General features: G+C 42.4%; 1 protein-coding gene across 1 annotated transcript in view; it reads left to right on the top strand.

The window, feature by feature from the left end:
* Window positions 1-840: 840 nt before the first annotated feature.
* Window positions 841-22,222, top strand: part of LOC309550965 (putative serine protease K12H4.7) — a 111,303-nt gene continuing 89,921 nt past the window's right edge. The window contains exons 1-3 of the mRNA XM_082251379.1: window positions 841-1,064; window positions 15,675-15,856; window positions 19,870-20,102. Coding sequence (XP_082107505.1) covers window positions 891-1,064; window positions 15,675-15,856; window positions 19,870-20,102 — 589 coding nt within the window. The 5' untranslated portion in view covers window positions 841-890. The remainder of the gene's footprint in view (window positions 1,065-15,674; window positions 15,857-19,869; window positions 20,103-22,222) is intronic.

Genomic DNA, 22,222 nt, shown 5'->3' with positions numbered 1-22,222 from the left:
AGAATGACATCCCAACTTTCTGAGATGGGAAAGAGGAAAGTAAGAATGTGGAGCAGTAAGGATGTGGAATTCTCTTCCACAAGCAGTGGTATCAGCAGGGGTCATCAATAGTTTCAAAAAACTATTAGATGGGCACCTTAAAGACCACAACATACAGGGGTATACAATGTACGGTTAACAGCAAACACACACACACACATCATAGGTTAAACTAGATGGACTGATGTCTTTTTTCAACCTCACTAAATATGTAACTATGTAGGAACACCTATTAGCAAAAAGTATGGAAGCAAAGGACAAGCCCCTTAATGAAAAATTAATACAAAAATGATTAGTTTAACCCACTGTTTCTCAACTCCGGTCCTTAGGGCACACTAACAGGCAAGGGTTTGCAAGAAAACTGAAATACATCACAGGGGATATAATTTGCTGCTCAGTGATTGCAGTATTCTAGTCTGCATCTCCCCAAGGTAATACTTAAAATCTGGCCTGTTAGTGTGCCCTGAGGACCGGAGTTGAGAAACACTGGTTTAACCCACAAGCTCTTTTTTTACTACAACTATTCCAATATACTGATTTTTGAAATTTACAAATGCAACAATTTAGAAATTGTCTGAAAGTTTTAGCTCTTCTGGGAAACACTTTTTGATAGATAAATAGTGCGTTTTATAGGTATACACATCAGACTAAAATGAAAAGGAAGGACTTTGTTCCGAGACAGTCCCTCCAAATCAGGGACAGTTGGGAGCTATTCTTTCAGTGTTCTGTATTGTGACATAGGCTCCTGAGCAGGCAGCATAGACTGCTGAGACAGCTGAAACCCAAGCAGACGGAAGGAAAGTCAGCTGATAAAAGGTCATGTGACCACCCTTTAAACACCACTGAGGACAATGGCTAGTGCACAGCTGCTCGCCTTCCTGTGTTTGGGGGCTTCTCTTTGCAGCGGTTTCACTAATCGAAGGTTTAGCAGAAGACCCTCTGAAATCCTAGTGACAGTGCAGGATCACTGGTTTGAGCAGAGGTTGGATCATTTCAATGGAGCCGACACCAGAGTTTGGAAACAGGCAAGTTTATGAAGATTAGACAAGTGTCCTTGCTGAATAACAGTTACTAAACCTGATTTGGATAATCCAGGATTCTGATTTGTTCCTGGAAATCTCTCTTTTTAAACCTGCCGTATAAAAGCATGCAGTGATTTTGTTTTTTTCTTTTCATTTAATATTATTCAGGAAAACCGTAAAGGGAACAAACTAGGGTTGCCAGCTCACCCCTTTAAAACTGAACACATATGAATTACACAGGTTCTGTGGCTGATTAAGGTGGTATTTTAAACTTGGTGCCTAATCTGCATTAAATTAGCCTCAGAACCTGTGTAATTCATATGTGTTCGGGTTTAAAGGGATGAAATGGCAACCCTAATTCAAACGCATGCCAGCTGATGCGTTTCTATTGACCTCTGTGTACCTCCCAACACACTAAAATGAACATAAAATCTGAAATGTCCTATTTTATAGCACAGTGAAGCCCTAGGATAGGCACAGACACATATACTTTTTTTTTTTTTTTTTTTTTTTTTTTATGGCAAAGTTGGGCACATACATTTTTCATGCATTGCGACCCCTGTGTTGAAACAAGTGTAAATGGTCCCTTATGGCAGATTTACATTTAGGCTACGTTCACATCTTGGTGTTGCTAATTACAGGCGTTTTTTAGGCGTTTTTATGGGCGTTTTTGCAGGCGTTTTACAGGCGTTTTTACAGGCGTTTTTTGTGCAGGCGTTTTTAGATTGAATAGAGACCAATGGAAAATGCCTGTAATCTGCCCAAAAAGAAGCTCATGTACTTTTTTGAGCGTTGGGCGTTTTGCTAACAGCGACAAAACGCTCAGATGTGAACAGGGGCCATTGAAATGAATAGGATTTGTCTTGTTGGGCGTTTTGAGAGCAGAAAAACTCCCCAAAAACGCCCCAAAACGCCTACATGTGAACGGAGCCTTAAGCATTGTGGGAACGCACGTGCTTTGATGCAGTCTGGTAGCATTTATTTTGAATAACCTCCAAACGCAATAAAGCAATGCATACGTGTTGCAACTTACTGCAACACAGCATAGTCTATTGCAGTGCATTGCAGCAAAAATTGTGTGACGTCTGATTTTTGGGGTATCGGAAGTTCATTGAATTTAATGAGCTGCCCTAATGCAATGCATAGTAACACATGACCTAATGCAAGTACTGTACATTAATTCAATGCACAAGTGTAAATAGGTCCTTTTAATGTTTGTTATAGATTATTGTACTATTTTTTTTTTTTTTTCCATTATCTATCTGAATGAGCCCAACATGTTTGTGCTTTGGCTAGGGAAGAAAAAACTGCAAACATTTATTCAGCTAGAAGAAACCTAGAATAGAAGAGTGACCACAAAAAAAAAAAAAAAAAAAAAAAAAAAAAGACCAAGTGGTCCTTTGAATCCAGTTTTGTTTTTTTTAAATTTATTTTACTTGTTTTCTTTGAGTATATATCTATGACTGTCCCAAGCAAGTTTGAATCGACTAAGAGCCGGTTCACACTACTCCGACTTGTCAGGCGACTTGTAGTCCCAAGTAGCTCCCAATGCTGTGCAATGGAACCGTTCTAATCAGAGTGACTCAAGTCGCTCCGACTTAGAAAAAGGCTCCTGCACTGTTTTTTGGCGAAGTCGGATCGACTTGCATTGACTTCTATTATGAGAAGTCGTTTGCAAGCCGCGATGAAGTGGCGCTGCACGGGCGACTTCAAAGTCGCCTGAAGTCGGGGCAACTTTGAGTCGGATTAGTGTGAACCGGCTCTTACTGTTGACTGAATCACTGCCTCTGCTGGTAGTCTATTCCAAGTATGAACTACTCATTTGATAAAATAATACTTTCTAAGATTGGTTTTGAACTTTCCTCTGCTAGTTTGATGTCATGACCTAGTTCTTGATCTTCGCTGCATATTTAAAATCCTGCCCTCTTGAACCTTACTCACCTCACCCCTTTATGTATTTAAAGGGTTTAATCATGTCTCCCCCCCCCCCCCCTATAAGCTGTGTGTAATAGCCTAACCTAGCGTCTTTTAAAATACATAGCAAAAGCTACTTCTGCTAACAGAGCACTTTAGGTATAGTTAGAAAAAACAAAAACCCATCAGAAGTTTTAGTGATCTCACTTTAGTAGATTTAAAATATGATTGCTGTAAGTAATGCTGGTAACACATAAGCTAATTTTAGGACCATTTCTGTCACCTCCAAAACCAATGGATGAATACAACCGATCACCAACAATCTCTATCACTATTGTAACGGACAGTTTTGACAGTCCAATGTAAAATAATTGGACCCATTTAGGGCCACCCTGAGAGGCAAAAACGAGCATTTCTAGGTCAGAAGCCAGTGAGAAAAGAGAAGGAAGTAGTAGACAGCGTGACGGCATGTGTGCCAGTTACTGTTGTTGAACTGGCTATTTTTTTTTTTTTATCACTTAAACATTTTTTTTTATAACTGGCTATTTTATACACTTTGGGAGCCACAGCCTACAGGGAGAATAGAAGGATATTTCCTCATCTGCATTTCTATAGCTAGCCTTGTACATTCTGCTGGTGATGGTGATCTTGCAGCAAATTAGATCTGATAGCAACGCCCTTCCCAAGGCAGGTGTCCTCCCCACAGCTGCTGGAGTGTAAGGATATAATGTCCCGAAATCACCCCAACATCTTAAAGCCATCTTGGCAAAACTATCGACTTTGCAGGTGCTCCCATTTCAATGCATGGTATAAGCTTCCGTGTACGAGTTTATAGTCTACACTATACCACAGTACCCAGCCTCCATTATTTTTTCTACATATTTTTGGACAATCTTTTGTGTCTGGCAAGGATTCAGGATTGGGCAAACTACTGGAGCTGGTGGTGCCACCAAATGTCTTGTCCAATAGTGACCGCACCATCACCTGCACCCCTTCCCCATTGGCCTCTACCTCCTTTTCCACATCCATCCTCCCTCTACCCCTTTTTCCTCTCTTTATCTATTCCTCCTTCTCCCTTTACTACTCCTACTTCCCCTTCCTATTTCACCTCTTCCTCCACCTCCTCTCTCTACTCTTCCTCCCATTCCTCCATCAGCTCTGCGATGAGGCAGGCATTAGTGAAACAGTCTTTTTTGTGTCCTTACCAGAAAATGGGATCATTATAAAATAAAAAAAATCACTAACTCCTCTCATATTTAGTGAAAAATGCTGGGCCTGGGCAGGCCCCCAAAGCCCCAATTAATAGAAAAAAAGGTAGCTGGAGATAACAATCAATCATTGCAGACAGATATTGTTCCTTTAGGGCCCTTTCACACAGGCGGCCCATTCAGATCCGCCTGTCCATTTTTTTGGCGGATCTTAACAGTCACCCCATGCATGTCTATGGGGAATCGGATGTCAGCAGAGACATGTCTGCTGACATCCGATCGGATTGGATTGGATGAGAACGGACAGATGGTCCGTTCCCATCCGATTCCCCCATAAAGATGCATAACAGCACGTAGACACAGCTGCCATCCTCCTGCTCAGCGGGGGATCGGCAGATCGATAGCCTCTGATTGGCTATCACAGTGATCACTCAGTAACTATGCAGCCCTCCCTGTGTCTTTTTCTTCTCCTGAATGGAGAAAAATATTCACTGTATCTTTTATCTCCTTGAAAGAAGAGAAAGGTGTAAACAAAGAAGTGTGGTAAAATAAAAAATAAAGAAAAATAGCTAGATCAGGACCAGGGTTAGGGTCAAGGGTCATGTTCAGAGCCAAAGGTCAGAATCCAAATGTGGGTTCAAAGGTCAGGATCAGTGTATTTTGGGTAGGATTAAAAAAGCATTTTTAGGGCCTCATGCACACTGGTTATAAAAACACCAGTAGCGTTGCCGCTTTAAAAACGCACGTTTTTATATATTTTTTTATTTTATTTTTTTGCATTCCCAGTTTTTTGTGTTTTTGCTGTGTTTTAAACAAGAAAAAACAAGCTATGGGATCGAAAAGCTCAAATGCAGGTTAGCTGCGTTTTACCGCATTTACTGGTGTTCGAGCATTTTTACAGCTCAAAAACTCTCCCCCAAACCCATTAGTTCTGGGGGTTTTTCCAGCCAGAAAACACTCCAGCCAAAAAAATGTGCATGGACACATAGGATAACCTGCTGGGGGATTTATTAACTGTAGAAAAACAAAATCTCAGAAGCAACAAACCTAAGCTGTAAAAACGTCCAGTGTGCAGGAGGCTTGTAAAGTTTGTATCCATGTAATTTTTTTAGTGTGGTATTTTTAGGTAAGATACAAAATAGTTTCTGGGCCCTACTATGGATACAAACAACAAATGACATACACATGTGTGGTATCGCTGCAATTGTCAGAAGGAGAATGTATTTTGGGGTTGTTCTTTGCCAGTATTAGTAAAAATATACAGCAGAATTTAAACTATTTTGTGTCAGTATACCTTGGATTTAAAAAAAAAAAGAAAAGACCCCCCCCCCTCAGAAAAAAAACCATGTGAAACTGCATTAGGGTTTTTTGTACCTTTTTTTTTGATCCTGTAGTTAAAGTAGACATGAATCCAACCACAAACATTTTATATAAGCTTTAGCATGATAATACCCCTTTATATTTTAATGGCTATCTTTCATGAATTTAACAGCTTGTCATAGTGAGATAAAGGTCCATGTTTGTGCACTTTTGCGTTTTTAGGGTGACAATGCTCTGCCCCGAATATCACAGTTCCTTGCTTGTTGTAATTCAATATATAATGCTGTGCTAATGCACATTTCCAAGGCATAATCCCATGTTGTCACCGTTATCAATAAAAAAAAAAAAAAAAAAAAAAAAAAAAAAAAAATCTATGAGAAAATAACAATTGCAGCATACTTGGAAATACATGCAGCATATGTAACCATGTTTTGGGTGGAGTTATGACAAATGGCCCTTCCCAAACAGCATATTGGGCTAAACCTGTAGGTAAAAAAAGAGAACCAGAACCTTTGCTAAGTGGAAGAATGGGTTTAACCACATCCCGCCCGCCCTATAGGCGTTTGACGGCGGGATTGTGGTTGTATTATCCTGACCGGACGATCGGTGATCGGTGATGCGATAGGTGATGCGAGGTGTCACACTGACTCCCTGCATCTCTGATCTCGGTAAAGAGCCTACTGACGTAGGCTCTTTACCATGTGACCAGCCGTGTCCAATCACGGCTGGTCACATAGTAAACAGGAAGAGCCGTTGATCGGCTTTCCTCAGTACATGCCTGACAGGCACGAGTAAAGGAGCGCAGATCGGCGGCTCCCCTGACAGGGGGGGGGGTCGGCACTGGTAATCAGATCATTGATTACCAGTGCAGACCCTCGGGGGGGGGGGGTGCCACTAGAACCACCAGGGATGTCCACCCATGACACCAGGGATGCCCACTATGGCCACCAGGGATGGCAATCAGGGCTTAGGGAGCCCCCCATTGCCCTCCCCATCAGTGCTGCCCGCCAGTGCCCTCCCTATCAGTGCTGACCACCAGTGCTCATCAATGCCATCTATCAGTGTCGCCCACCAGTGCCCATTATTGCCCATCAGTGCCACCTATCAGTGCCTGTCAGTGCAGTCTCATCAGTGCAGGAAAAAACGTATTTATTTACAAAATTGTATAACATAAACAAAACTTTTTTTTTTTTTTTTTTTTTCAAAACTTTTCGGTCTTTTTTAATTTGTTTAGCAAAAAAGGAAAAAACCCAGAGGTGATCAAATACCACCAAAAGAAAGCTGTATTTGTGGGGGGGGGGGAATGACATAAATTTGGTGTAGGTACAGTGTTGCATGGCCGCGTAATTGTCATTCAAAATGCAACAGCGCGAAAAGGGGAAAATTGGCCTGGGAAGGAAGGGGGTGAAAGTGCCCGATATTGAAGTGGTTAATCATAATGTTGGCAACACCTTCACCCAGGACAGGGTCTCTATAAACAGAGAGAATTACCTTCCTGGGAAATGAATCAGTAATCCAATAAAAATAGTTAGGAGCAGAAGAACTACTGAAACTGGCATATAACAATAACTAGCAGTACATAGATACACATCAGTATAGAAAAACAAATGTAGGGATCTGCTGCCCTCCACTGTAAGCTGTTAGTATTACACTGTAATGTAAAATTATATATAAACCATTAACACCCACGCTGCGTGTATTCTAAATCTCAGCTACTGTAAAAAGCACAATAAGTGCTTAAATGATCAATATACTTCAAAATACAGCACTCATTCTCATAAGTCCCATAAACTAAAAATTAAAATAAAGTGCTACAGTGCATTAGTTAAACCACATAATTAGATTGCAAAGTGCATTCACCACACTGTGATAACACTGTCCACTCTTGTTAGATCACATCAACTAAAATACAGTGCATAAATTGCAACATACCATGCCTTTAAAAAAAGTATTCATACCCCTTGAAATTTTGTCACGTTCCAACCAGAAATGTAAATTTATTTTATTGGGATTTCATGTGATTGACAAACACAAAGTGGCACATCATTGTGAAGTGGAAGGAAAATGGTTTTCCAAATTTTTTATGAATAAATATCTGAAAAATGTGGCCTGCATTTGTATTCAGCCCCCTTTACTCTGAAACCCTTAACTAAAATCTAGTTGAAACAATTACCTTCAGAAGACACCTCCCAGCTGTGTGTAATTTACAGCTGTTCTGTGAAGCCCTCAAGTTTGTTAGAGAAACTTAGTGAACAAACAGCATCACGAAGGCCAAGGAACACTCCAGACAGGTCAGGGATAAAGTTGTGGAGAAGTTTAAAGCAGGGTTATGTTATAAAAATATCCCAAGCTTTGAACATGTCATGGCGCACTGTTCAATTCATCATCTGAAAATGGAAAGATTGTGGCCAGGGCCAGCCCTACAATGGGTCCCGCTGGGTCCATCGGACCCAGGCGGCACTTTAAGAGGGGCGGCAGAGGCTGTTTCCTTTTTTTATATCTGTCCCAGTCCCTGAAATGCCAGTTACCGACATCCTTTCACTGAAAAAATGCAGAGGCTAAAGCTGCTCCGCCTCCCCACTGCCTCCTCAGCCAATGGGAACACAGCGTACACGCCCCCTTCCTCAGCGTGCCTTGTTTGACATCAGAGCAGGAGATGCTGACAGCTGCAGAGGAGAGTACACAGCCTGCAGTGTGGGACAGGCTTCAGCCTCATAGAAGAAGGTGAGCTGGGGCAGATAAACTAAATGTATTCCTGATGAGGAGGAGGAGAGGGAGGCTGTGTTTTCTCTAGCAGGGCTACTCCTGTCTCTGAGGCTGTTAGATGGATTTCAGTGCACTGCTTCTGGAGGGAGGATATGCTCTAAACCTCTCCCCCAATCTCTGCTACACTTCCCTACTCCTTACCTGCCCACCTCCTCCTCTTCTGCATTACCACATCCAATGTCTGTGAGCTGCTGGAGCACTACCAGCATGCCAAATGGGGGCAGCAGCAATGTGTTCAATCAAGCTGATATTTAGATGGAAAGTGCTGGTGTGTGTGTACTGTATGTATACTGCGTGTGTGTGTGTGTGTTACATGTGTCCCCACTGCCGCTCAACAGAAGTTAATCTAACAATGGACTTCTGTTGAACAGACATGCTGGGAAAAAGCCACTCAATCCGGGGCTGTGCAACCGTCCACAGAGAGGAGATAAATCCACTTGTTGCCATTTGGAAGCAGCTGAATGCTGCACTGCTGAGCTCGGCCTTGGATCAGGCACCAGGGCAGGTCTGGGTGCGTACCTGTGCGCACATTAGGTATGGCTTTTATTCACGAGCCCTACTGCCCGATCTGACGCCAACCACAACAGTTCACTATTCCAATGGCTCCACGACTGCACAGGTAGCAACAAGTGGATTTTTCTTTTTTTAACCACTTGCCGACCGCTTACCGCATATTTACTGCGGCAGTGTGGCTCTCCCAGGCAAACCGACGTAAGGCTACGTCGGTCGCCTGGTGGGAACTAGGGGGGAAACACGCGCCGCTGGCGGTGCAATTCCGCTCCCGATTATCAGCAGGGAAGCCGATGCAGTGGGCAGATGGCTCCGATTGCCGCCTGACACCCGCAATCGTTCCCCCGCTGAGATAGGACGGGCAGCTGTTGTAAACACATCTGACCGTCCTTCTCCCTGGAATGATCACAGAGCGCCTGTGATCCTTCTATATAGGATTACAGGTCTCTATGGTCATTATACAAGGCACGCTCCCCCATAGTTAGAAACACACCCCTAGGTAAACATTTAACCCCGTGATCACCTATACTGTTAACCCCTTCCCTGCCAGTGTCATTATTACAGTAACAGTGTATATTTTTAGCACTGATTACTGTAGTAGTGTCACTGGTCCCCCCCAAATTGTCAAAAATGTCAGTTTCGCAAAAAATCGCAGATCGTCGGCATTACTAGATAAAAAAACAATAAAAAGGACATACATCTTTCCCGTAGTTAGTAGACGCAATAACTTTTGTGCAAAATAGGCTTATTGTGATTTTTTTTTATTTTTTATCTTTACCAAAAATATGTAGCAGAAAACAAATTGGCCTAAAATTTTTTTTTTAGGTTTTTTTTTTTTTTTTTTTGAGAATGTTACAGTATATAGCAGAAAGTGAAAAATGTTTTTTTTTTTTTTCAGAATTGACGCTCTTTTTTTTGTTTATAGTGCAAAAAATAAAAATCGCACAAGTGATCAAATACCACCAAAAGAAAGCTCTATTTGTGGGAAAAAAAGAAGCAAATTTAGTTTGGGTACAGCGTCGCATGACCGCGCAATCGTCATTTAAAGACCCGCAGTGCCAAGTTGAAAAAAGTGGCCTGGTCATTAAGGGGGCAAATCCTTCCGGTCTTAAAGTGGTTAAAAAGCTGTTTCCTTCCAGCTGCCTACCACACCAAGCACTAAGGTGAGAAGGTGTGTGTAAGGGGACACAGATGGAAGGTGCTACTCTGGAGGCTCTGCCGTAGGGTGCAACCCGGCCGGACTGTCTGCAGGTCACAGGTGAGTCCGGGTCTGGACACCCTGTCCTCTCCTCCTTCCTGGGGGGGGGGGGGGGGAGACTGCATATGGCTATGGACATAGCTGGGCTGTATGGGGAATTGATTGTAAATTCTAAAGCTTGTAAATGTCATGAGTGGGGGCCTGGGGGGCTCTCTATTATACCTGATTAATTGAGGGCCGGTTTCACCAGCACAAGGTCTTTGTGGCTAAGGTGCGCTGTGTGTGCATTTCCCACACAGCAGGTGAACACACTATCTCTGCAATCTGCTGCATGTGGGTGCCTATGTATTGTTAATGGCACTCCAAACACAGATCGCAAATCCAGTGTGTTTACAGCCACAAAATCGCACAGTACTTTGCAGTTTGGTGCAGTGTGTTTTTAAAAGTAGTGGAACTTATTCCGCAGTCTGTTACTTTTTGGAGCCCATTCAAATGAACGGACTGTCAAAATGCTCCCCACGGGAAAACGTGTGTTCCCATATGATCCTGGTATGAATTGGCCCTTAATCTAGGTTCCCACTTCTGTGTTTAGTGCAGGCCATGTTTGTGTGGGCAAATATCATGAAATAAAAATAATGGATGTGGGGGCCTTTTGGTGGGCGTGATTTATTTATTTTTTGGTGGGGGGGGGCAGCATTTTATTCTTGGACCCAGGCAGCACAATGTCTTGGGCCAGCCCTGAGTATGGCACAACTGCAAACCTACCAAGACATGGCCGTCCACCTAAACTGACAGGCCCGGCAAAGAGATCATTAATTAGAGAAGCAGCCAAGAGGCCCATGATAACTCTGGAGGAGGTTCAGAGATCCACAGCTCAGGTGGGAGAATCTGTCTATAGGACAACTATTAATCATGCACTCCACAAATCTGGCCTTTATGGAAGAGTGGCAAGAAGAAAACCATTGTTGAAAGAAAGCCATAAGAAGTCCTGTTTGCAGTTTGTGGGAAGCCATGTGGGGGACACAGCAAACATGTGGAAGAAGGTGCTCTGGTCAGATGAGACCAAAATGTAACTTATTGTCCTTAAAGCAAAATGCTATTTGTGGCAAAAAACGAACCCTGCATATCACCCTGAACACACCATCCCCACCGTGAAATATGGTGGTGGTGGCAGCATCATGTTGTGGGGATGCTTTTCTTCAACAGGGACAGGAAAGCTGTTCAGAGTTGATGGGAAGATGGATGGAGCTAAATGTAGTGCAAACGTAGAAGAGAACCTGTTAAGAGTCTGCAAAAGTCTTGAGACTAGGGCAGAGGTTCACCTTCCAGCAGGACAATGACCCTAAACATACAGCCAGATCTACAATGGAATGGTTTAGATCCAAGCATATTCATGTGTTAGACTGGCCCAGTCAAAGTCCAGACCTTAAGCCAATTTAGAATATGTGGCAATACTTGAAAATTGCTGTTCAGACACTCTCCATCCAATCTGATAGAGATTGAGCTATTTTGCAAAGAATGGGCAAAAAGTTCACCCTCTAGTTGTGCAAAGCTGGTAGAGACATCCCCAAAAAGATTGCAGCTGTAATTGCAGAAAAAGGTGGTTCTACAAAGTGTATTGACTCAGGGGGGCTGAAGACAAATGCCCGCCACACAAATAAATGTACGTTTTTGGTTGTAACGTGAGAAAATATGGAAAATTGCAAGGGGTATGAATACTTTTTTCAAGGCACTCTACAATTGAAAAAGAAATACATTGCATTCACCATACTACGATAGCACTAACCAATCATGTGCTACAAAACTGTGCTTCAAAAATTGACCATTCAAAAAAAATATATACATTTCAAAAAAGTTCTTACCAATATGCTGTGTGGGTTCCACTCTATAAAGTGCTCAGTGCTATATGTGCAAAAATAGTCCATAAATATAATGGCTCCTTCCGTGCTTCAATCCACCACTGTGAATCACCACCACACTGGAGAACTGACCATATAGCCATGACCTCTCATTTTAAGAGTAGGTATTAATGCGCTTTATCCCCCGGGGGGGTTAAGACCAAGGCCACTGATAGGGGGGGCCCCAACAGCATGGGGAATCGGTGCGGTCAGGCGGAGGGGCAATTACAGAAGGAAGCCCTGTGCAGCTCTCTGCAACAGCTGAAAGCCAGTTTCTCCCCCTTCTGCCAGCTTTCACCTGCTGCAGGGAGAGACACAGACACAGGACATCATGAGTGAGAAGATTATATATATATATATATATATATATATATATATATATATATATATATATATATATATATATATATATATATATAATGTATGCACTTCACCTTTTTAAAGGTCATCCTCTGCCAACCTCATACTTTCAAGTTTTCCCAGGAGTACATAATCCTCCAACGCAGCTAAAGCCCCATTTGCATGGGTAGAAATGAGTGTTTCTCCAAATGCTTGAAAAACAGACTAAAATATGCAACACAAGCTTCTTCAGCATGGTTTTAGGAGCAGAGGGAGCCCATTCAACTGAATGCATCATCGCTAAAGTATGAACAGGGCCTAAGATCCCCATGCTTTGGAAACCAGAGAAACCCTCCTCCCCAATCTCTTTAAATTACTGTTTTCCAAAATTAACGAAATCCAACACTTGGGAAAATCTAAGAGCCTCTCCGAAACACCAGGATCAGAAGTTTCAATACACTTGTAATACTGTCGGAATATATCTATTCCCAGGAATACAGATCCATTCTTTCCTATGACCAAACCCTCTTCTCCCTGGGACCCTCCTTCCCTGCCCTGGGAGAACAGTAAGGTGGGACCCCCCCTCCCCTTTTTATCCTTTTGCACCTTCACCACTTCCCACATCCACGCCTTCTACAGTACCTCTCCTCCTTTCTACCCACCAAATGGGTTGTGTTTAAGTTCACCCTCTCTATTATATAAAAAGGTAACCAGGACGATGGCTCTGCAATTTCTGAACCAAGAGACACTCAACTCCATCCTGTATCACAGGACATGACACCAGCAACTCTGCAATTCCTATGTCTTTAACCTTAATATGATTGTATCGCAATATTTATTTGCCTTTTATTCCTTGTCCTGTTTTGAAAACTAAAAGATTTTTTAAAACTTTTGCTAAAGCCAAGTATTTGCAATAAAATTCCCCTCAGTCATTGGGGGTCAGTAACATTTAAAAGCTCCCACCCCCATACCATTGGGGGGGTCAATGTGTCATCCTGCAACAGGAACAAGATAGGGAATGCCCACATGTTTGACAGGGAGAAACTCCACTATTTTAGGTCATTCACATTCTCCTGACCTGAGGTCCTCCCTCAGATATAAGGAATGTGCACACATACAGCCCTTCAGTGTTCTTTATTGTGACAGTACATCCACACCTCCAGTCCCGACATACATATTCTGTATAGTACATCTCCAAAATACATTTAAAATGGCGCCCCACACTTCAATGTCCTCACTGCAGGTCCCCCATAGGTGGGCTCTCCAAATGAGCTTGTTCAGGCCTAGCCTGAATGGTTCTCTTTCTCAGGCTACAGGCTTATGTGTTAGTATACCAGGGAGCCTGTTCCCCCCCCCCCCCCACCCTCTGCCCCAGGCTCTTCTGGCTCTATCTTGTATAGGGCATACTATCTCCACCCACTATACCCATCTAAGGGAGGGACATTACTAAAAGGGGATACTAGCCCCTACCTAAAGAGGAAGTAAACTCTTCCCTTGTTCCCCCCCCCACCCCCTGCATAGCATACTAGCACATTATGGAACACTTACCTGCAACGAAGCCCATGTTGTCCCCACTGCTGGCCGAATCCATCTTCGCCCGTCTTCCCTCCGGGTCTGCGGACTCCGGCTGTATTACTGGCCGGAGCCGTGTGACTAAACTTTTGCGTATGCGCACGGGAGCCGCCGGTCACGGCACAGGGCTCTGAAGAAACAGCATGGGCGGCCGTTACTTTAGAGCGCATGCAGCCGATGACATCTCCTAAACAGTACAAGTTTGGGAGACATTTTTTTTCTATATAAAAAAGAATCCGGCAATTGGTGGTCCTGCAATCTGCTGATGACAATCCCTTCCTTCTTGCAATCCTCATTCCTTCAATTCCTCCATTTTGAGAGGAAGGGGAGGGCTGTTTGCAAACACAAGCAAAGTCTACAATTGTGATCATTATTGGTTCACAGCTATCACCAAGTACAGAAGTCTGATTAGCGCTGTATACTTTACCTAGTATCTGCTTTGTCTAATGACCGCTCAATCCTGTACAATGTTTCAACCAGCGTACTGGCCAGCCATGTATGTTTTCCAGAAAACTGAGTCTACCTACCTGCCGATTTTGTACAATGGCTTTGTAATGTGATTGAAGGGTATGTATAGCTATAACCATTTTTTGGCTTCATGTACATTAGCCTATGCTGAAAGCTCCTAAACGTGAGTTTTGCAGATTTTTGGCGTGATTTTTTTTTTTTTTTTTTTACCAAAGCTCCTAAACTCCACTCCATAAAAGCCTATGTGTCCATGTACACCTAGGCTATTAGCAGAGTTTAGTTTAGAGTGTTAGGAATAAAAGGATGTCCCATCCTTTTTGAAGGAAATGAAAACTTACCAACCTACAGAGGGCTGAATTCAAAGACACCCTGAAAATCAAAGTGAAAAAATTATGCAGCAGGCTAGTCCATTTTGCTGAAATTTCATTGCAGCAACTCAATATGGTACTCAGTAGTTTGTATGGCCCCCACATGCTTGTATGCATAACTGACAATGTTGGGGCATGCTTCTAATTAAACAACGGATGGTGTCCTGGGGTATTTCCTCCCAGATCTGGACCAGGGTATCCCTGAGATCCTGAACAGACTGAGGTGCAACCTGGCGGTGTCGGATGGACCAAAGCCTAATGTCCCAGAGGCTTTCTATTGGCATTAGATCAGGTGAGTGTGGGGGGCATTCAATGGTATCAATTACTTCATCCTCCAGGAACTGGCTGCATACTCTCGCTACATGAGGCTGGGCATTGTCGTGTACCAGGAGGAACCCAGGACCCACTGCACCAGTGTAGGGTCTGACAATGTGCCCAAGGACTTTATTCTGATACCTAATGGCAGTCGGGGTGCCATTGTCTAGCCTGTAAAGGTCTGTGCGTCCCTCCATGGATATGTCTCCCCAGACCAGGTGGGGTGGTACTAGCTAGAGCAGTAGTGGTAGCTCTCACCATTGGGCTGCAGGAGAGCTATAATTAGTTGTAATTTTGACTAATGTATCTTCATCAAGCTGTCACTGTTATTTCAGATGTGGGTTGGTGTATCCTTTATTGCTTTTTTTTTAATAAAGATTTCTTAAATCTGTTTGAAAGCTTCAGTTACGGAATGTGGTTCTAAAGGCTTTTACTTTGGGAAGCTGACTTTTGCCTTTTTACAACTTTTGAATGTCCATCTCTGTTTTAATGATTGTATACACCTGTTCAATTTGTCTTAGCTCCTGTGTGGGCAATTACTTTGTTCTCACGTTTTTGAAAATTAATAAAAAGAATTGAACAGGAAAAAGGCAAAACCTTTATGTATACATACGAAAAAAAAAAACATTATAAATATATTCTCCTCCCCCTCCCTTTTAATAGATCACATAGTCTCTGTTCTCAGCTGCATATAGAGTGAAGCGAGCTCTTGAACCTCTTGCTGTTTTTCTTCTTAGAGATATTATATGAATGACTCTTTCACAAGTGATGATGGCCCCATTTTCTTGATGATTGGAGGTGAAGGAACTGCCAATCCAGCTTGGATGACTCAAGGGACATGGATGACATATGCTGAGAAAATGCGAGCCCTTTGTTTTCTGCTAGAGCACAGATTTTATGGAAAAAGTCACCCAACAGAGTAAGACTATGGGGATTGCACACAATGCAAATTGTCTTTACATTCTTAGAGAAAATCTGTCACAACCTTTATAATTAGAAAATTAGCCAGCAAATGCTGCCTTGTCACTACCATCCTGCTTCTCTGTAACCTTGACTATGGGTGGGTTCTGCCTGTCATTCATTTGCTGGTTATTGACAATTAAATCTATATTACAGTGACAGTACAGTAACTTTGCAATGATTTTTCCTGTTGGGATTGTCAACATACCTCTTCCTCCCATGCTCCCAGTGCTATACATATAATGCCATTATCCCATGTACACAGGAGGCAGGAGTTGAGAGCCACAAAGAGAGAGCGGTAACAAGCCACTAACCTCATTAGGCAAAGATCACGTACAGTGGCACATGTCAGGACTTGTAATGGAAAAGCATCAGTTTATGGAGAGTACAAGGCAAACTTAAAGCGGAGTTCCACCCAAAAGTGGAATTTCCGCTTCAAGTGCTCCTGTCCTGACCCCCTGACATGCCACATTTGGCATGTCATTTTTTTTTTTTGGGGGGGGGGGGGGAGGCAGATACCTAGATTTGACAAGTACCCGCTCCCACCCCCGCTGGGGCTGCCTAGGCGGCTTGAGTGGAAGTTCTCCTCCCCCCCTCCCTCCCTCCTTGCAATCTTCTGGGACATGTCACAGGTCCCAGAAGATTGCCCACCTGCTCAGGACCCGCAGCACGACTCACGCATGCGCAGCCAGCTTTGAAGCCACAAGCTGTCACAGCCAGATGCCCACACTAGAGATGCCGGCGCTCCGGGGAGAAGAGGGAAAGAACCGAGGCTCCCACTGGGCGCATCGCTGGATTGTGGGACAGGTGAGTGTGACTTTTAATAAACACCAAAATGGGTGCAACTCCGCTTTAATATAGTGTTCCCTTTTAAAAAGGGCTTTTGTTTCATTGGTGGGATTTTGGGATTTTGATATTTTTGTGAGCTTTATTTTTATGCAAAAAATGGGTGCGCTAGATGTGAGCAATGTGTGTTGAACCAAAAGGGAAAACACAATGAACAAAATACCTAATAAATATAAATATACACAGATATTATTAATGGTGCATAATGTGAACAAAAACGTGCTATGGAAATATGTGCAGTCCAAAACAAGTCCAAAATGAAAAAAAGGCTGAACCTTCTTGATGGTGAATGCCTCACCAGTTGATGCCTCATCAGGGGAAATGCGTCGGGGGGGAGAAGCCTTCGCCCTCACCACCTGTGGTCCGCGCTGCAGAGCGGCCACGATTGAATTTGCATTCGCCTATTTATTCAACTTAACTGTAAGTGTTCTACCTTTTTTTTTTTTTAATAAAGTCGTTTAAGAGGTAATGCACTATTGCCTGTTCCATTCTTTTTTTGGCACTATCTGTCACTGAGTGTGAGGGGTATAGGAGAGAGACCAACCCCCATACAGAAACAGGAGTCAGAATAAGATTTACAAGAAGATTCACTGAATGCTAGTCTGGATAGTTTGCCTGATGATTTGGAGAACATTATCACTCACCATCTGACCTATGAAATACTTGCCTTTGTTAAGAGTTTTGATATACCACAAATCGGGTGGAAGAGTGAAAGGTTGGGACTTCATATCTATTACACTGGCTGGTGTCATCTTCTCAAGTGTTTTATTATGTTGAGTTGGTAAGGGTATCACCTCTCTTTTTTTTAAACGTGGGTGCCAAGAGGGATTTGGTGTTTGCACGTCCTCTTCTTCACCTTCATTCAACATCAAGAAGATTTCAGCCTTTTTTCATTTTGGACTTGTTTTGGACTGCACATATTTCATAGCACGTTTTTGTTCACATTGTGCACCATTTATAATATCTGTGTATATTTATTAGGTATTTTGTTCTTTGTGTTTTCCCTTTTGGTTCAACACACATTGCTCACATCTAGCGCACCCATTTTTTGCACATCACACGTTTACTTTATCAAGGTTAAAGTTTCGGTTGCTGCTGGAGATTCATTTTTTGTTTGCGCACCTCATTCTTCAACAAGCTTTATTTTTATGTTTTTAATTTTGGGAAGCTGAAATCAGTGATCACTGCTGTCTTATAGGTCCTGTGCTGTGAAGCTGCAAAGTAACCACAGAAGATCGCCTTCTTGGCACGGGCGCCATTTGCAGAATGCTTTGTATTTTTTTTGCCAGTGAATGAAAGGCGATCTCTGAGGTGGAGAGGCAGGAAGATGTCACAATCTACGCCTAGTCTAATCAGAGATCGACTTGTATTTACTGAGATCATTCTAGTAGCAGAGACTACAACAGTGATTTCCAGCTTCCATTGGGATCCCAGAGGTATGGCATATGCATACTTACAACTGGACCAATGTAAATATGCTATAAAATCCATGCCTAGAGTTCAGGTTTAAGTTTTTTATTAAAGCTTAATCAAAATTGGCCTGAAGCAGGAGAGTTTTTCTTTAGTAAGAACCAGGACTTTTCCACCTTTCCAAGTCACCCCTTGTCTCCACCCCTTAACCACCTCCAAGCACTGTCCCTTGGTTCCACCCACCTCCTAATATCACCCCTTTTTAGAGTATAATTTTGTGGTGCAAAAAAGAAAATCTTATGCCATTCATTAATGATAAGGCAGTAAAATAGATCCTCTGCAGCCAGCAACAATAGATCTCCCCAGAATAATTGTTCCCACAAGCAACAATAGACCCCCCTCCCTACCCCCCCCAAAAAAAATGTATTAAGCCAGCAACAATGGATGTTCTAGCAGCCAACGTTTTAGTGAACCTCCAGCAGCCAGCAACAATAGACTCCTCCCTCAACAGTAGATCCCTCCCAGCAACAATTGACCCCCCCCCAGGAACATAGGATCTCTCCCAGCAACAATAGATCCCCACTACAAATAATAGACCCCCCCCCCCCCCCCATCACTCAGCATCAATAAACCCTCCAGCACACCTCAAATCCCTTGCCATTACATACATTCAGTGCTGGAGGTGCGGGAACTGCATTCCCCCACATTCCCAATGAAAAAAAAGCCCCGGTAAGAACAGAGATTGCCACAGTGGGCTCCTAGACAATTTCTATCTGCCAGTCAAAAGTGGGTCCATTACTATTTAATGAAGAATAAGCATGTATTGCTATGTAGTTTTAACTACCAGGGGATATATATATATATATATATATATATATATATATATAATCTATCCAACCTATTTGTAAAAGAAAATTAAATCAATTCCACAGCCAAATATAGAATGCAAGCGTATGCTGTCACTAAGACTGTCTGCGAAAATTGGGATTTGCCTTGGGTTTGGGTTTCCCAACTCTTGAACAAGATTCATCAAAACCCTTTGGCTAATCAAACCTGGGAAGATTCGCCCATCAGTAGGTAAGATGTAATAATACACCTAAATGCATACAATTAACATTAAAATTGTGTCTGATACTAGGTCAACTTGAAAATGCTTTAAAGTGGTTGTAAACCCTTAGATATACCAACTGCAGTGACTAGCCGAAGGTGATACACGGAGACAAAACCAGTCCTTCTACAGAAGTTGTACTTGTTTATCTGCAGCCCTTTGCCCCTTACAGCCATTAAAAGAACAGAATTTACATAGAACAGAATAACATAGATTCCTGCCCTCTCCAGAAGGGAGAGGGCAGGAATCTCATGTTACACACAGTACAGCAAAGAGCAATAATTCAAATGTAATAAAAGACCTGAGTGGAACAAAAAAGCACACACCTCTTCTATACAGACTCAAAGGGGAAATATGAGGCATTCAATCTCCTACTGGGGGAGAGGGGCATCTCCCAAGATTGTGTGGTGTCGGCATAGACTGTCAGAAGTGACTCATGCAGATAGCAGAGGAGGACTGACAGAGCGGACAGAAATCACACTAGATAATTTGGGTTAAGGCAAGTACATACTATGGAGTGATCTGCTTTGTTTAGTTTTTATTTCAGGGGTCTACAACTGCGTTAAACTACTTTTTCTGCTAGTCACTGCAGCCTTTTTTTCTTGTAGGAATATGAGTGTGGACAATCTCCGCTATCTGAGCAGTCAGCAAGCTTTGGCAGACCTTGCCCACTTTCAGGTAGTGATGACTGAAAAACTTGGATTAGTTAACAGGAAATGGATTATATTTGGTGGATCATATCCTGGGTGTCTTGCAGCATGGTACCGATTAAAGTTTCCTCACTTGGCCTATGCAGCTGTAGCCAGCAGTGCCCCTGTACAAGCTGTCCTGAATTTTTCTGGTAAGAAACTAAAGTTTTTCAATTTGTTTTATTGTCAACTGAAAGCTGAAGTGTGTCCTGGGGGTGAGGCAGGGTGCTGAAGTGGAATGGGTGGCACCAGCAAAATACAAGCATATAGAAATCTTCACCAGCACATCACTGTGTACAAAAGGAAGATTTCACTATCTTCTACATTGATTTTTTATCAAGAATTGCTACTCCAGGTGAACTCCAGGAGAACATTGTCATTAATACTTGGCAGTCAATCAAATTCTGGGTGTCATTTTCTAGCGCAGGTCAGAAAGTGAAAGGTTTGATTGGTTAGAGCAGAAAACCAAAAGACTTATTTCCTACATTTTTTTGAGTCCAAATGCAGATGGCATTTTTCCCACCCAGCACTGTTTCAGTATTTTTTTTTTTTTTGGTTCAAAAATACGGCCTCTACAAATACTGATAAATGCATAAATAATATGTATGTAGTAAACCGTTTACAGCTGCATAGATCTTGCCTTCTGCCCTCTCTAGTAAACCTCACAATGTAGTTCTTTCCTGACTGTAAGTACACCCCAGCTTGTAGAAAAGGCACTCCTGCTTGAAGGCAGTTTTTGACTTTTAGCTGGTGTATGGTAATTCGGTATAAGCGTACATTTCAGACAGTTACAGTTTAGTTAAAAATAAAAAACAAGTCCTTTTAAAACAATGTTGCGCTACCCTTAAAGCAATACAATTTTATAAAGTGCAATAGTGCTGAAAAATAAATCTCAAAATCCCTATATCATAATTGCATATAAATGCTTTCAATCAATCCGAGACCTTAAATTTAATAGAAATTTGTAAATTGTTTATAAATTTGAGACAGATGTGCTCCCGGTGTAAGTAGTGAACAGATTATCATCCAAAGACTCCATGATAAAGTGCTCCGTGTGCATGCAATATTCCACTCCAAAAGTCACACCGTGGATGTCCCCCCACAGGGGTGCACACTCCCTATGAATTGGATACATCAAGGGGGATCCCCAAACACTAGATGAATAAACAGCATACCAAAGCTTAGCAGACCCACCTCGGTTTAAGCCCAGGGGGTCCATACCTGCGGGTGAGTGCATACCCCTGTAGGGGCGACATCCACAGTGTGACTTTTGGGGGGGAAGCATTTATGATATAAGGATTTTGAGGATTTATTTCACAGCATTATTGCACTTTATAATTGTATTCACAAATGGGTATATCCTAGTAAAATGCCGAATGCATGGGTAGCACACACCTTTAAGCTGCTGCAACTCACACTATATTTGCACGTTTGATTTTTGGTTTACCTTTGCACATATATAATTAAATAAAAAAAAAAAAAAAAAAAAAAACTTTCACAATTTTTGAAGGTGCAGCATAATAGTGTTCAATATTATCAAGTCATGAATGCAGAAAGCTTGGAATTTATTAGCGAACTACTGTAAATTTGACAAAAATAAGCTTTTAAAAATATGTAAGGACACTTTGTTTTTCTATGTCTAAAGCTTGCACTTTCAATCTATTGAGAAAGTCCAGTAATTGTATCTCCTTGGTGTTACTAAAACACAGGGTCCTGCATTCACTATATCTGGTCTCCCACAGAACACGGAAATGCAATTAATTTAGTAAATAAAAATTGTCCAATACCTTTTTTCTCATCAGCAGTATATAGCAGTCTTGTGACTTCTATCAGTGTCTGGCTGAGCACTGGTTAAAGCTTGTAGGAGGGGTTTTAATTCTCCTCTGGCTGTCCTATGAGCCTGCATGACCCCTGATTTTCTGTCTGGACAATGCTGATTGGCCCTGTGCTGATCACATGCACCCTGCCCTTCCAAAAAACCTCTCTAGCAAAACACACAACTGAGCATTTGCAGAGTGCCTCTAAGTGCACAGGAGAGATGAATTGGGAACAGAAAAAGGAGGAGGGTCAGAGAAGACAGGATTAAACATCCTTTTTACACAATGCAGAGGATTAGTAACACTTTATACGATTTGAAAAAAAGTACCTAGGGTCTTTTAAGCCCCTGTTGGAGAAATGTTTCCACCTGTCACAAGGACAGGAAGAGGAGGGTAAATCTTGAAACAGGCATTGAGAGCAATAAAGACCTGACAGTTCATACTCTTCCTCATCG

Source organism: Pelophylax lessonae, assembly GCF_965119305.1.
Source record: "Pelophylax lessonae genome assembly, chromosome: 3".
In the NCBI taxonomy this organism is placed as follows: Eukaryota; Metazoa; Chordata; class Amphibia; order Anura; family Ranidae; genus Pelophylax; species Pelophylax lessonae.
The sequence above is the reverse complement of the archived record's forward strand: the minus strand, read 5'-3'. Positions and strand labels throughout refer to the sequence as shown.